We start from the raw sequence: 15,202 nt of genomic DNA, 5'->3' as shown, positions 1-15,202 counted from the left end.
AATGCCAGGTTATGTACGTTGAACGGAACTATACATGGACAGTGACATCCGATGGATAGACAAGAAGGAGGCATGCTTATGCCCATTCGAAAGCATTTTCTATCTCAATGGATTGTTATAATGAAAGGTCCATCCGCTCCCAACTACTTCTGAACAAAGTTCACAACACTACACGCACAAGCGGTGTACAACTGTATGAGAAGAAATTTCATTTCAACGATACGAATGAATATTCTGTGCACAAGGCAAATTAAGCTAAACTGTAATAATAGCTGAAGGACCAACTAATCTTTCTTTGCCTTACAGTCTATAGTTCGTAGGGAACCTCGGATTATTCAGCTTGACATTCCCTAGGAAACGACATCTTTATAATTGTCCACTTGACGTTTTGGGCGATTGGATGAACGGTCTACCATCGCGTCTGATTTCGTTAGGTTTTATCTTTTTTAATACATTTAATCGGCTTTAATGCGTTATTCGAGAAGTGCATGTCGTCATCATTTGCGGCCTTCCTAATGCCAAGAAAATCTTCTACCGAGTATAGCTTATAGCAAAGTCACTTCATTTAATCGGTCTTGCAGTCTGTCTATTTGGCAAAGCAATGTATGTCCGTGGCAGGCAAAACATATTCGTTAGTATACGTACAGCATACTCCGTTGTAATAGATATATGACTTCCAAAAACCGCTTCTAAACAAAATATTCATAATTATTTAGTCATTAGAAAGGTATTCCGAGATTTTTTAGTTTGGTAGCGTTGTTGTGTTTTCAAATTTCGATTTGGACGATCGAGGAGCGCATTTCAAACATTTATTAAACATAACTTCCAAAGAAAACATTTACATTTCCGATCACGTCGTATGTACCTAAACAGACTAAGTTTCCTAATTATTAAATCCACCTATAACATCATACACTCACAACGAAGAGTTCTGTTAACTAATTAACAAGTTTATTTGCAAGCTTTGTGCAGATCTCTTGTTAGCTTGGTAAGCCGATAAATATCTTTATTAGTTAAATGGAAATTTAAGTTTCATTTTCAAGAAACAATAATCATAATATATGATAAGGAGGCAATTAGTGGTAAGATAATGGAATTTTGTTGAAAGCAAAACTACATTACAACAACATTAATAACATAACATGTTCTTTATGTTACGTTGAGCGTAAGGTGCATTAGCATAATAGTATTTAATCATACAATTGTAAGTTAACGGCCGGGACGTAGTTAATTATTTAAAAAATTATCAAATAACTGATTTTCTTGCAGACTGAAGCAATTAAACATGACCTGGAACGGAAGATGTCGCAACATCGATTGGAGGCACAAATCGAACGAGTGCAATACAATCAGACAGCAGTAATGCTGTTGATAGAGACATGTAATTTAGTGCGCGAAAATACCTCAAGAGCTGTCACGAGTCTCGACAATATGGTGCTGTATTTTATGAAGACGAAAGGCGGTGAGAACGACGACGATACACTCATGGGCTTATTACAGGTAGCGAAAATTTCGAATTTTGCGTTAAGGAGGTGTTGAATTTCATTTTTCCTTTTGCTTATCGCAGATGGGGGAACTTTACGAATCAATACGCTGGCCAGCAACTTTGGGTTTTCTGACGTTGCTGTTACTGTTGTGCACTGTTTTGGTTATAGGCGTCGCACGTCGATCCCGCTGTGCTCTTATATTTTTCAGCGTATCCGGTTTATTTTGTATTATTATGTGCTGGCTGCTGTCGGGCATTTATTTGGCCTCATCGGTGGCAGCGGGTGATTTTTGTATGCGCCCACACGAGTACATGTGCCGCCAAGTGGGCATGGTAAGTAGCAGAAGAGATAAATCGAAAACCTATGCGTACAAAACGATGATTTGTACGTCACTGTAATGCTTGCTATCCCTATCGCACCGATGTTAAAATGAAACTCAATGTGAATTCTCTTCCAACCTTCTTTTTTCGACTGTTAGTTTAGTCTTTGATGGCTGACGATTTCCGCTCAATCATAAATAGAAAACTTTCAAATAAACTCTTTGCAAAGAGATTTCGTTACGGTTAAAAAAAATTATTATAATTTAATTAATAAAAATGATCTGTCAAATATATCATTGCGATGACATTTGGCCGATAAGAATTAGAAAATTTTCTGACACATTCGCAGTACACTTGAATTATTCCAGGTGACCAAGTTCATTTCAATTTGTCGTCGTCTCTGCAGCTTTGAAAGCCAAAGGGAAATAGTCAGACAAACTTCCCAGCACCGACTAGTAAGAGTGTAGTTTTCACACGTGTATAAATCACGACCCAATTGGAGATTCGCATGTTTTCGTAAGTATTGTCAGTCTGACTGCTACAATGAATGGATGCGGGAAATAAATGTTCCATTCCGTGATTAATTTAAACTGCCTCCTCTTATTGGTAGACAATGACGCTACCAAGAAATGTATTACAAAACAGATAAAAAATCCTTTTGCACAATTCTCTATATTTTCATTAATTTCTATGTGCGTGCATAGCTTAATTAGAAAAAAAATTATGACGGAAAAATAAAAGAGAAAGGGGAGAAATCATTTTCTCATTTACGTCTTAAATTCTTTTTAAAAATTAAAAAAAAAAACAAAAAGCAAAATGAATATTTGAGAAGTTTGTTTGATAAGTCTTTTTAACAAACAAACAAAAAAAAAGAAAAATAATAATAATTTAAAAACAAGGGCAAGCTAAAGTAGCCCAAAAGTCGGAACAAACTTTGGCCAAATCAATGAACTGACCATTAGATATATTTTACTTACAGCGAAGTAAGTAAGTAAAAAATTGTTAAAACTTCTTTCGGCACAAATATTTCTAAAGTTTTTCTCCTCCTTTTCTCAACGTCTCACACTTGCAGATTGGCCCAAAGCCAAAAGACAACAAACATGGAAAAAATTTTCAAAGCTATTAAAGCCAGGCATAGTTTATTAAGTGCGAAATTGAATTTTACGAACTTGCTTAACACAGTCCAAAATCCATATGCAACGAATCTTTTGGCAAAGTGGGAAAATGCAAAATAAAAACAAATTATTACCAAACGGAAGCAAACTTAATTATGAAATTTATTAAATTAAATATGAGTTAATTTGTCCGCATGGAAATGAATGAAAAGTCAATATAAAAAGCGTGCCATAACAAAGCCGTAACAATTACAACAAATAAGAAAATTACATTCGGTCTTGATCAAATCTTTTATATCGATTACCGTGATCCTAAAAAGCTACCAAATTTTCATAATCTATAATATTGAGTGGGCCCGGCTGATATTTTCTCATTTTCAAAAGATACGGAAAGCAAAGATGTTCACAGTTTTTGCTGCATAGACACGTGGGCATTGCAGATGTGCCTTTTCGCCGATTTTGATCATTTGCAAATTCATTCACAAATTTCTAGGCGATATCTTCATTTTTGCGAACGGGGTCAATGTTTACCACATATATTACACAGTTCGGTAGACGGTCAGATGGACAGACATGTTTAAATGCATTCCAAAATGAAAATTGAAGAATTTATATACTTTATGTGGGAACCGTGCTTCTGAACGTTCTAAATGAAAAAAAAAAAAAAAGTTATAACAAACTATAATATTAAGTAGGTGTGGTCAATTTTTACACGTTTTATATAAGTACTACATCATCACCTGTAGAATATACGTTCAAATTTTTGTGAACGTATTTACTGTAGTTCATGAGTAATGATCCAAAAACCAATCTTTTATTGCTTCTGAGAAACAGAGGTTTTCTTAGTTTACGCGTTACTGTAGGCGTATACTTCGATCGACTTGGCCCATTTTCAATACTAACCTACGTGCAAGAAGCTTCAATGTTTCTGAAAAATTTAAAGTCTGCAGCTTCATTTTTGCGGTGACAAGAATGTTTCCCACAGACTTACGGACGGACAAATGGACAAGCAGACAGACGGGCAAGCTTAAATCGATTAAGAATTTGATATTGTCTAAGAATATATATATAGTTTGTGGGGTCTCTGAAGCTTCCTGACTATACGCTTCATCCATTGAAAACGAAAAGCCCAGCAGTTGAATTGGAATAAAGCAGACTTGGACTTAAAGTTGGGTCTTAGAAAACTGTCCCGTCTTTCTTTGCTTTAAAAACGGCCCATAATATAAGAAAATGATGACGATGAATTAAAGATGAAGAATTTAACGACATGTGCTTTGTCTTCTAATTTTCATTTCATATCGCTGTATTCTTCCATTTGACATTGTTTGTTTTCCTTTTAGAATTTGATTGCACATTTGCCTCGTACTCTGTTAAGGTAACATGTTTCGTGACGGTTAACTTGACACTGCTAATTTTCTAATAACATATTCAAAGATTAAAATACTTAATATACAATATAAAGGTGCTGTTCCATAAATAAACCGAGAACACTGCGTTTTCAATAGGGTTTTCAACAAGTTACTATATACGATCATGTCTGTAGACGAATATTGCTGCTTTCTGAAGTAGACCTAAAGAGAAAAAGAAAGAAATTGAAACCAAATCGTTTTTTACAATTTAATTTTTTAAAGATGTAATTGTAATTTCAATGGAAAATAAAAACAAGTAAGAAATTTATATTCGACGAGGGCCGAATCTCGCATACCCACCACCACCATGTTTTTCGGAATCTACTCTCCATGTGCCTTGATTTGGTACCCATATCGCTAGTACTATTAAGAAGCTACTGATCGCGATGTCTACCATATTCATTTTAAAATTAACCCATTTTTAGGCAGATAATATATCTTCACTTAAGGTGTGTACAAAATAGTTTTAAAAATTCGATCTTGTTTGCCTTGTTATAAATAACCATAAAAGCTGGAAAAATTGAAAGAAATATTAATTAGTTGCTCGTGACTTTGTGTAGGCATCGCCGATTTTCGCACCCAAAGAGTAGACTTTCGTAAAGTAAATGAGGAAAATTTCAGGATTTTAATTTTAGTCATTTCCGAGAAACGAACAAAAATCCAGAATTTTTTTCCAAAAAGAACTGAGCTGTATTCAGTTTACGCTCCATTGCGTGCTTTTGCTCTGACTAATTTGGCCCATTTTAAATAGCAAACTGCATGCAGAAACTTCCAATGGTTCTAGCAAATTTTAAGTTGATATCTTCATTCTTGCAACAAGGAGAGTGCAAAAAACGCACACTACACAGACACACAAACGGACGGACATGGCTAAATAAACTCAGAATTTCACGCTGATCGAGAATATATATACTTTGAAGTGTCTCTAAAGCTTCCTTTTGAGTGTTACATATATTTTGGAAGAAAACAATGGTGGGTATAATAAAGAGACATTGCCATACCTATTCCTCGACTCACGTTTCTCCGAAATCGAGTAGACCTGCCAACATTAATTTATCACCCGTTCAGATACAAAAACACACAAGTAAGATCAAAGAGAGAGAAAAAAAAAACAATTGAGGAAATATTATGGTAGTTAGGACAAATCGTTGGGACACCTTAACATCTTCAATATATGAAAATTCCATGAAATTTCAAATTTTTATTACGATTTTTATGGGAGTGAGCGTTCACAACACGGTACAGAGCATGTTTAAGATTAAACATTCCTAAGTACTGTTCTCGATTAGTTACAAAACCCATTGAATTTCAAGAAGATGAAGAAGAAGGAGAGAATTGCAAATTTATTACGAATTAAATCTAATTTTTTTTTAAATATAATTTTAATTCATGATGTTTTAATTCTAATCTACAGCGAAGCCCTTATGTATATTTTCTTAATTGTGGCACTTTAAGAAATCGTTTTATTTTACGCTTAAATGAATCCCGTGATTTGGTGGAGCGCGCCAGAGAGTCAGTTTACTTAATTCAAAGGTAAAACTAAGAAATCTCTTCAAGGGGCGAACATTCAAATTTAATTTGCATTTAATTTATAGAATGAGTCAAGAAACATATCCACGTATAGATGTGCATAAAACGCTGGAAGCGATGGACAACGATTTGGAAGAAACGAAACGAAATTTAACTGTGTTGTCGGCCACATTGGATCGTCGGGCAATAGATCGACATTACGCGGACGCTTTACGCGGTCTTTGCGGCGGTGGCCTACTAGGTTTAAGTCTAATGATGGTAGCTGGCTTATTGACCTCATTCCTTTTCACAATTTTAGTTTACGCTGATTCGCATGCTTGGATTTATTTAAACAAACGAAGGTTTAATATATTTTCCTGAATTAATGATTTATTATTTAAGTATTTAAATTTATACGTATAGACCATCCATGGATATTGATAAATCGGAGACGGTTCCATTATTTCCTTCGAATGCGCCAAGCGCCAATATATCACCCACTGCACCTTTGCATCATACGGGCACTATTAACCGTACTTTATTGCATCATCAGCAATTACATGGTGGCATGACGACAGGCAGCACTGGCACTTTAGGCAGTTCGCGTAGCAATGGCACCGCCAACGGATTAAGAACAGGGTTCGTCGCCACATACAACAATCCCCTTCATCATCAACAACAACATCATCACAAAACTAACACTACTCTGGGTAGTACTGCGATCAGCAGTAGAACTGGTGGTGCAGGTGTTAGTAGTGCTGTTAACAACAGAAGACTATCACCCTCACCACCGCCCGGTTATGATGTTGTGGTGCATGGCATAAGGCATGGCTTTGTTTTTTTATTTAATTGATTTCCTTATACATTTTTTTTTTTTTTTATTTATTCATTTCTTCTTTTTTTCGAATACCTTTTTTCAAAAATATTTATATAAACACTTGCGTTTGTCTACTAACCAGGAAATAACGATTAAATTGATCAAAAATTTGCTTAATACTTATATCTTTAAAGAAGTTGCATTAAGAAAGCCCAAATTCACTTAATAAGTTAACAAGCAGATAGAATTCCTTTAAAAAAACTAAAATAATTAAATAAATAAAGTATTTATAGGTTTTTGAAAAAAAAAAAATATCATTACGTCTTCAGCAAAAAGCCTGTTCAGTTAATTCAGACAATAGCAGAGTCAAAACCTCCCAAAAACCAACAAATCTTCAAAATCTAGTCAATTAGCAAAAGTCTGAGATTCTTCGCTGTCGCAATTATAACTATTTTATTTTTAATTATAACTGTTTTATTTATGCATTATTATATGCTGGTATTTTTTTTTTTTTTTTTTTTTTCTCTTTATTCGTTTTTGTTTCCTTCAGTTTTGAGTTGAATAATGCCACGATTTTATTGCACCCTAGAAAGGCGACGCTTTTACTTAATATTAAATATTTGAAGAGTAAATAAAAACATATCCATATACATACGTCCATGTATATATGCAAACGCACGCACACGAGCTATTCATACGAGCACACACACATTATAGTCAAGTATTAACAGAAGACTATATGAAAACACGAATGACAGCAATTTCTCTTCTTTATTTTTATTGTCTTCATATAAAATCTATAAATTTTGAAGAGGAATGAAAATATCGTTAAGAATGATAGATTTCTATGTAAATAATTTCCATTCTGTTAATCGATAATCGCACTCACACAAATAACAACATTATTAAAGGAATATATGTGTACACGTATGATTCATTATTTGCGAATCCTTATCTACGAAAAAAAAAAAATAACCTCGAGTCGAGCCCCTAATCTACCTATCATTTTAACAGGATACAGGAATGTTTAGCTAATCAGTCAGGGGCGTTATGACGGTCTCGCGTAATATTCGTATTAAATTTGTTTTCATTTCCGCTTAAAGAAACATTTACGTCAAAAGTCAATCATCCAGGATATGTCTTCCATACGAAAATCAACTAAGGATGTATCTGTCGAACTTCAACCTACCGTTTCAATTTTCGCGATAGTCAAACTGAGACGACTACTGGGCGTGTAGACAGACATTTTCATGTACTTTGTGGAGGCTCTGGATATTACGAACAAAAGAATAAATATAGTGTATCGCCATCGTTCAGTGATGGGCATAAGGGTCAATACTTTATTTCACTTTTCAATTATAACCAGTTTTGCAAATCTTTATAATTTTCACGTTTTACAACGTAACTTATGACAAATTATGAACACACCCATTAAAATTGGGTAATCGAAACCTTCACAATATTCAGTAAGCATGAATCATATGTTTTGCATATATGCCTTATCTTTAAACTTTCCCTAAAAAATCGCCACAACTATATAAAAGAGATATAAACAAATTCGCACATATTTTACAATTTTTTCAAAATCATTTACAACCACACTTAGGCTTCAGCTTTCACAAAGCAGAACTTTCCTTCGAATTTTTAAATTAATGCGGTTTTTATTTTTACTTTCTGCAGTTCTGGTCATCATACCCTGGGCCGTTTACCATCTCATCAGCAGCAATCATCATCATATCTGAGCGGTCCTAACAACGGCAAGTATGCCACGCTCAGTAAACAGTGTAAGACCTTAGAATCCAGCGATTTTTACTGAGATTCGCTTGCCTGCAACACGTATGCAGGCAAAAGCTTTACTAATCTTAACAGTAGCATTACCTCGAATGGTATTGGCAGAAATTCTTTAAAGAGCATATTTACTTCAGCCACCCTCCCTCGTTCAGCTGGTTCGTCACTACGTTCAGTACTCTCATCTCAGACCTCTAACACGATGTACAGATCCACAGGCAATGGTTTAGATCGCGACGATGATAAAGATCCGCGTGATGTCACCAATAACAGTTTTAATCGCTTTGACCCGAAATACATCAGCATTGGACCGAAAGCAGTTCGTGGTAACAATAATTTGAATGTAGTAGCTGCGGCTACGGCCAGTAAATGTGCTACCCTACGGCACGTTGGACGTTACGGTGGTTCATTGAAAGGCACAAGTCCATCAGCGAATTTGCGTAACGCCAAAACCCCCTCCATAGCTACGGTTTCGAAAGACTATTGCTCTCAGCCTGACTGCATTACGCAGGCATACCCAAGCAATCCTACAGATGTTGTTGTAACCCAGCCAACTACACAACCACCACCACCGCCTTTACCCCCGCCTAAACCAAAGAATACGTTCACTGAAATCCCTGGAACAACCGGTGTGGGCAGCTCATATGCCAAAGAACAATTACAATTACAGTTACAAATACAGCATCAGCAACAGCAAATCCAACAACAGCAACATCAGTTACAACAACAACAGCAGCAGCAGCAGCAGCAGCAACAACAACAACAACAACAACCACAGTATCAATTACAGGAAATACAGCAAGCGGCAGTAACACCAACCTTAGCCAACTCTCAGCAGCAATCATCGGTGATGCAACATCATCCACCAACTACTCATATTTTACCTCCATCAGCTGTATACAGTATTGAAAGCTCTAGTTATCAACAACTGCAACAGTCCCAGGCCCAGCAAAAGCCACCACCACCATCTTTAGATCCACCCATTCCACTGCCCCCTAAAACACCTTCAGCAACTCCCCGGCCCCTTCCACCACCAACGCAGATTCAGACGTTACAATCAGCACCACCCCGTTCACTAAATCCTAATTCAATTGTTAATCAACCGTTACCGGAAATTCCCAACCCAGCGACGCTGCAACAACAGCATCAGCAATCAAAAATTTCACCTCAGCCCTTATGCGCTGCTAATCTAAATCAATATCGCTCACTACAAAGACCACAAACACAAAAATTACAATTGTCAGCTGCTAATACAGCTGTGCACACTGCTACCCAATCAACCAATTTAAACCAACAAACAACTAATCAGTTGCAGCCTCCTACTTTACCGCCCAAAAATCGACATAAAACATCACCACGGCAACACAATGCTGGCAGTAGCGAGCTACATCAACAAATACCACAAGTCCCGCCACCAAAGCTAAGTAATTTACGCCATCAACAACAATCCTACGAACGAGAACGCGAAAAAGAGCGAGACAGGGAAAGAGAAAGGGAGCGTGAACGTGAACGTGATAGACACGAACGTCCTCGCCGTTCGGAAACTTTGGATAACGCACGCTCGAACTCGGGTTATGGGGAGCAGCAGAGCGCCCATTTAAATATTAGAAAACAATATTCTTATGATTCGGGGCAACCAAACTCATACTTTCATCAACGTCATTCATCATCACAAGTGGCTACTACACCCAATAACAATTATCATCACTCGACAAGTGCGACAGCTAAACAACATCAACAGCAGCAACAGCAATTGTTGGTCGACGCTCAACAGCAAATGTATTATCGATCTTTAAAACGAGGCGGTTCGCATGGCAACAATGACATGTACTCGGTAACTGAATTGTAGGAATGCGCCTGCTGCGGCGGAGGTGTAGATGTAGTAAGGCGTTCTGCATGCCATACCACATCTGGCACTTCAGCCGTAGCAATGGCCGGCAGCAACCATAGCACAGTTGTGACCTCTACCGCGCCCATCCCTTTACCCCCCAAAAAACATCGCTCGTCGTCGCGTAGCAGAGACAGTCAGGAAACGTCAATTCCAGCTGTGGTGTGTAATGCGAATACATGCATTGACCACGAATACGATGAATATTGTCCGGGAGCTTACGAGTCGCAGCAATCCGGTATACAACGTCAATCTCATTCTGCAGTAACAGCCGCAAAACATCATCAACGTGCTGCCACCTTCGACGTGGCTGACGCGAGAGAATATGAATTACGCAGGTTGGGTAATCGGCGCTCCCAAAGTCAAGTCGCAAATTTGAAATATCGCAATGGTGGCCTTAATGTCATGGATCATCATCGAGGGGAACGCACACATGATCGTGAACGCAGTCGAAGTGATCACCGCATAGGTTCGTACACATATGACGATACAATTATAAATGGTGCTATGACACATGCATTCAGCAGCAGTATAACCAATGGTGGCATAAATCATCATCAGACATCACACCACTTAAATCAGTCATCAGATATACCACAGCAACCACCACTGCAGCAACCGCACCAACAACAGAGACAACAACAACGGCGTGAAAAAACATTTAAAGTATGATTTTTAGAGACGTCATAAAAATTTATCCCCACTGCTGAGGGGTCACCGCCACCCAAACGGGTGCAAACCATTTATGTGGCAACTTGGTAGGATTAATTAGCCAATTAATAACATTAGCTAACTAAGCCACATAACTGGTTGAGTCACGGTGACTAGAAAATGCTTAACCAAGGTGGTGGTGGACATTGGGTACGGTCTTCTAATAATAATTTATTATAACAAAAAGTGTGTGGATAGCTCCCAATGTACTTTTGCGTTGCCATTGTATGTTAGTTACGTAGTTTAATTGGATGTAATTATGTAATAATGCCTCTTGTTTTTTTTTTCGTTTTGTGTTTTTTTGAAATTTGTTGCTTTGTTATAAATTATGCTAAAACTATATCAATTGTAGCTATAGTGGTAAGAGTCGAGTTGTGAAATTGTGACATACACGCTATCTCTATATGTTTCTTCCTCGATCGTCCTTTTAACACACCATTATCAACAAGAACAACAACAATAATACCACACATATACAAATAATTATCATCAATTAATTTATCTAAAATAAAGTATGATGTGTCGTCTATTTGCTGCCCCCCTTTCAAATTCAATCACGTCTAAATTGATGTTAATGATTAAGTTTAGTATTGCGATTTTGCCAAAACCTACAGGATATTATTATTATTATTTTTTTTTTTAATATCACGGGTTTTCATCCGACCAACGTGTGAAACGTGAAGACTGACTGTTGACACGATATTTGTTTTATGTAATATTTTTCTTTTAAGAAATTATATTTACCGATTACAAGTCCACATCGTAAAACAATAACTGAAATGGTTAAATTAGTCGAAGACAAGTTATACTTAAAAAATAGAAAACAAAAAAAAAACAAAAAAAACAAAAAAAACGAAAGAAAAAGGAAAATGAAAACGTACCGTTTCTTGTAAAAGAAAATATTATGTAAGAATACTTTTGACTGATTTAATCACGATTAATAAGATTCTGTTCTGATCGGCAGAGTCTTAAATCGAAAAAGTTTTCACGGAACATCATGAGATCGCAACAAAGACCCAATGTTATACTGTGTAGATATTATGTATGTTATTTATATTAAATTTGTATACTTTTTTTTCTTATATTATTCAAAGAACGTTGTCTTTAAATTATTTATGCAAAAATTAAAGATTTAAAAAAGAAGTTTTAGCAGTTTTTGCATTCATTGAGAGTAGTTATTATTATGAATACCGGTGCACAAAGTCAAACTACAAAAATTTTTGTGACGTCTACAAACTAAACTTACAGTGAAAACACAACAACAACAAAAAATCAAAATAAAGCTCAAGTTACACTTACGACAGACAAACAAACAAACAGACAAACAAACAAAACAAATAAATCAAACAAAAAAGAAATTCCGATTACAAATATAAAAAGCAAAAATTACATTACACTTATTTAAATATACATACATATATACATATGGTAATAGTTAAATAATATAATAAAAAAATAAAAAACAAATAAAAAGTAAAAAAAAAAATAAAAATAAAAAAAATTTACTAAAACTTATTAGAAAATGCCATTTTGTTTATAATGACACAAAAAGAATTAAAGTTTAAGCAATGTTCAGGTCGGTAATTGCATTTATTTTTCTCGATGTAATATTATTCTTCGCTCGCTCCCTTTCTCTTTCTCTCTCTCTGCACTTATTTATCTATCTGTTTCTTTCTTTCTTCTCTTTTCATTAACATCTTAAAGGAGCTGCATTTATTTTTCCATTTTTTCTATGTTGAATTAACTGTAAATAATTGATTGATATCTCTTTATTTATCAATAGTTAACAGAATTACCACAAATTTTTAATTATATTATAGTATAAGAAGTTAAAAAAAAAAACAAAAAATCAAAAAAAAACAAAAGACGAAGCTATTTATATTTCGTTTTACAAAAGTTTTACTCTCTACATATGTCCCCCGTAAGCTCACGCATTATCTCTTTTACAGGTATGTGTTCAAACTCATGAAACAAGAAAATCATCACACTTACTCCTCTGCCTCTCTCTCTCACTCTCTCTCATTCTCCCTTTCCTTCTCTCTCTTCCACATTTTAAGTTATTATGATTTTTGCAAAAAATGAATGAATGGATCGTTTGAGCGTGTTTCCAAGCAATCTTTCTTTCTCTCTCTCTCTCTCTCTCTCTCTCTCTCTCTCTCTCTCTCTCTCTATTCGTATCGTTCATCTTTCAATCTCTCAATTTCTCATACTTTCTTGTTACACGGATTACACGGGCAAAAACCGCTATTGACGTACATATGTATATTATACGAACACAGTCACAATTTTATAAAAGTAGCGTATTAGAAATTCGTTTAGCAATAAAATAAATGCTTATATATTTATAAAAAATTTTTTTTAAAACTCAATGTTTAAATAGATTAAAAAAAATAAAAAATTAAATGCAAAGAGTATGAAATTTATAAGTAATGTTGTATGATGTTGTAATTATGATACTTCATATTCTTTCAAATCGTGGAGAAGCGAAAGTAATTAATAAATGTTAGTATATAATTTATTTCTGCTGTGCAGATGCAAATAATAATTACTTTAAAACAAAATTGTAGAAGAAACCAAGTCTTATAACAATGTTGTTTTTTTTTCTTTTTTTTCTCCTTTGAAATGCAAGATTAAATCAAGAAAACAAAAAAAAAAAAGAAGAAAATAGAAAATTAAAGCAAAAAAGCAACGAATATTATGTAAAATAGTTATTAAAAAATATTGATTAAATTAAAAAACATTCCAATCTATTTAAGAGGAGATTTTCTTCGCTAATACTGATCTTTTGTTCGATTTTAGGATCTATTAAAACGCACAAGTGCAACTTTTCTCTCTTAACTCTGAAAAAATATGAAATTTTCTTTTTTTTATTTTTTTCTCTCTCGGACCGCAACAAAGAAGACGAAATGATTTGTGCAATCCGAATGCTAAAGGTTTACAATAGACAGACATGTTAGCCTTAAATCGAATTTAAGCGTAGCATATTTAAAAACATACTCTCCTCAGAAGTGAAGAAATTAATAATAATAATAATAATAATAATAATAAAAATAATAATGAAGAAAAGAAGACAACTTAATTCCAAAAGTATATGAGAAAATCAACATTAAACAATTTCCGCATAAAGAAAAGTATATAAAAAAAGTAAATAAAAACGTTAGATAAAAATGAAGAAAAGCAAAAAAAAAACAATCATAACATAAATATGATAAACATTTTAGATCAAAATACGTGAAAAAAAAGAAGAGAAAAACAAATCGTAAATAAGTAGTCGTTTTTAAAACGAGAAAAAAATTTTAATAAAAAACAAAAGAATGAAATAAAAATTATTGCAAAAATCCTCTCAATGAATCATTCTTATTTATTTACCTTACTTAAACATAAAAAAAGAAATAAAAAACAAAAAAAAAAAACATAAAAAAAAATAGTTATAAACAAATCTTTGCAATTCTTTTTTTAATTAGCACAGTTTTGCTCTCTATCCGTATCGCGTAATAAATTTCTTGCAAATTTAAAAACGAAACGAACCCGCTATAAGTTTGTAATATTAATTATGAATAAGACTTTAAGAAATGAATTAAAAGTTAAACCAAATTCTAACCTAATGTCTATACATTTGTTAACATAATTCTACTTCTAACGCTAACTACTCCCACACTCTCACATACGTTGTACTTCTGAATAATTCAAAACAAAAGAAACGCATAAAAAATGAAGACTTCTTTTTAGATATGAAAGAAATTGAAAAATTTATTAAGTAATAATAGCGGCAATTAAATAATAATAATAATAATAGTAATAATGATAATGCACGACTTATCCTCGATTTAAATCTATAAAACGAGTAACGAAAATATTATACATATAGTTATAAAAAATATTTAAATTGCATTTTTTGAAAGCGCCACGAAGAAGAAGAAGAGAGAAGAGAAGACGACGAAGACAAAGACGAAGAAAAAGAAGAAAAATTATATAGTTTATAAGTTCTACAATCGCATATAACAAACCAGTTACACAAGCAGGCAAATACACTTTCACTTAGTTATATACATAACAACAACTATAACAAACTTCTTGAAATGTTCAATTCAAAATACTGTCGTAAAATTTCAAAAATATTTAAATATACATATATATTATACATATTTATGTAGTATT

The 15,202-nt window shown here is 34.2% G+C and overlaps 2 protein-coding genes across 3 annotated transcripts in view; both read left to right on the top strand.

Moving 5' to 3' along the window:
* The window catches only part of LOC119644579 (protein tweety-2-like), a 61,650-nt gene extending 51,539 nt beyond the window's left edge, over window positions 1-10,111 (top strand). The window contains exons 6-11 of one of the 2 annotated variants that reach the window (XM_038044175.1): window positions 1,270-1,500; window positions 1,568-1,819; window positions 5,746-5,864; window positions 5,927-6,202; window positions 6,264-6,665; window positions 8,338-10,111. In XM_038044175.1, coding sequence (XP_037900103.1) covers window positions 1,270-1,500; window positions 1,568-1,819; window positions 5,746-5,864; window positions 5,927-6,202; window positions 6,264-6,665; window positions 8,338-8,473 — 1,416 coding nt within the window. In that variant the 3' untranslated portion in view covers window positions 8,474-10,111. The remainder of the gene's footprint in view (window positions 1-1,269; window positions 1,501-1,567; window positions 1,820-5,745; window positions 5,865-5,926; window positions 6,203-6,263; window positions 6,666-8,337) is intronic. The other variant, XM_038044176.1, reaches the window with a different exon arrangement.
* Window positions 8,625-11,593, top strand: LOC119644577 (putative uncharacterized protein DDB_G0271606). Its single transcript, XM_038044172.1, is given in 1 exon segment — window positions 8,625-11,593. A coding segment is annotated over 1 exon segment (2,358 nt). The 5' UTR covers window positions 8,625-8,647; the 3' UTR covers window positions 11,006-11,593.
* The last annotated feature ends 3,609 nt before the right edge of the window (window positions 11,594-15,202 follow it).

The sequence above is a fragment of the Glossina fuscipes genome, unplaced genomic scaffold (assembly GCF_014805625.2).
Source record: "Glossina fuscipes isolate IAEA_lab_2018 unplaced genomic scaffold, Yale_Gfus_2 0, whole genome shotgun sequence".
NCBI lineage: Eukaryota > Metazoa > Arthropoda > Insecta > Diptera > Glossinidae > Glossina > Glossina fuscipes.
Note: the sequence above shows the minus strand (reverse complement) of the source record. Positions and strands in the feature narration are given on the sequence as shown.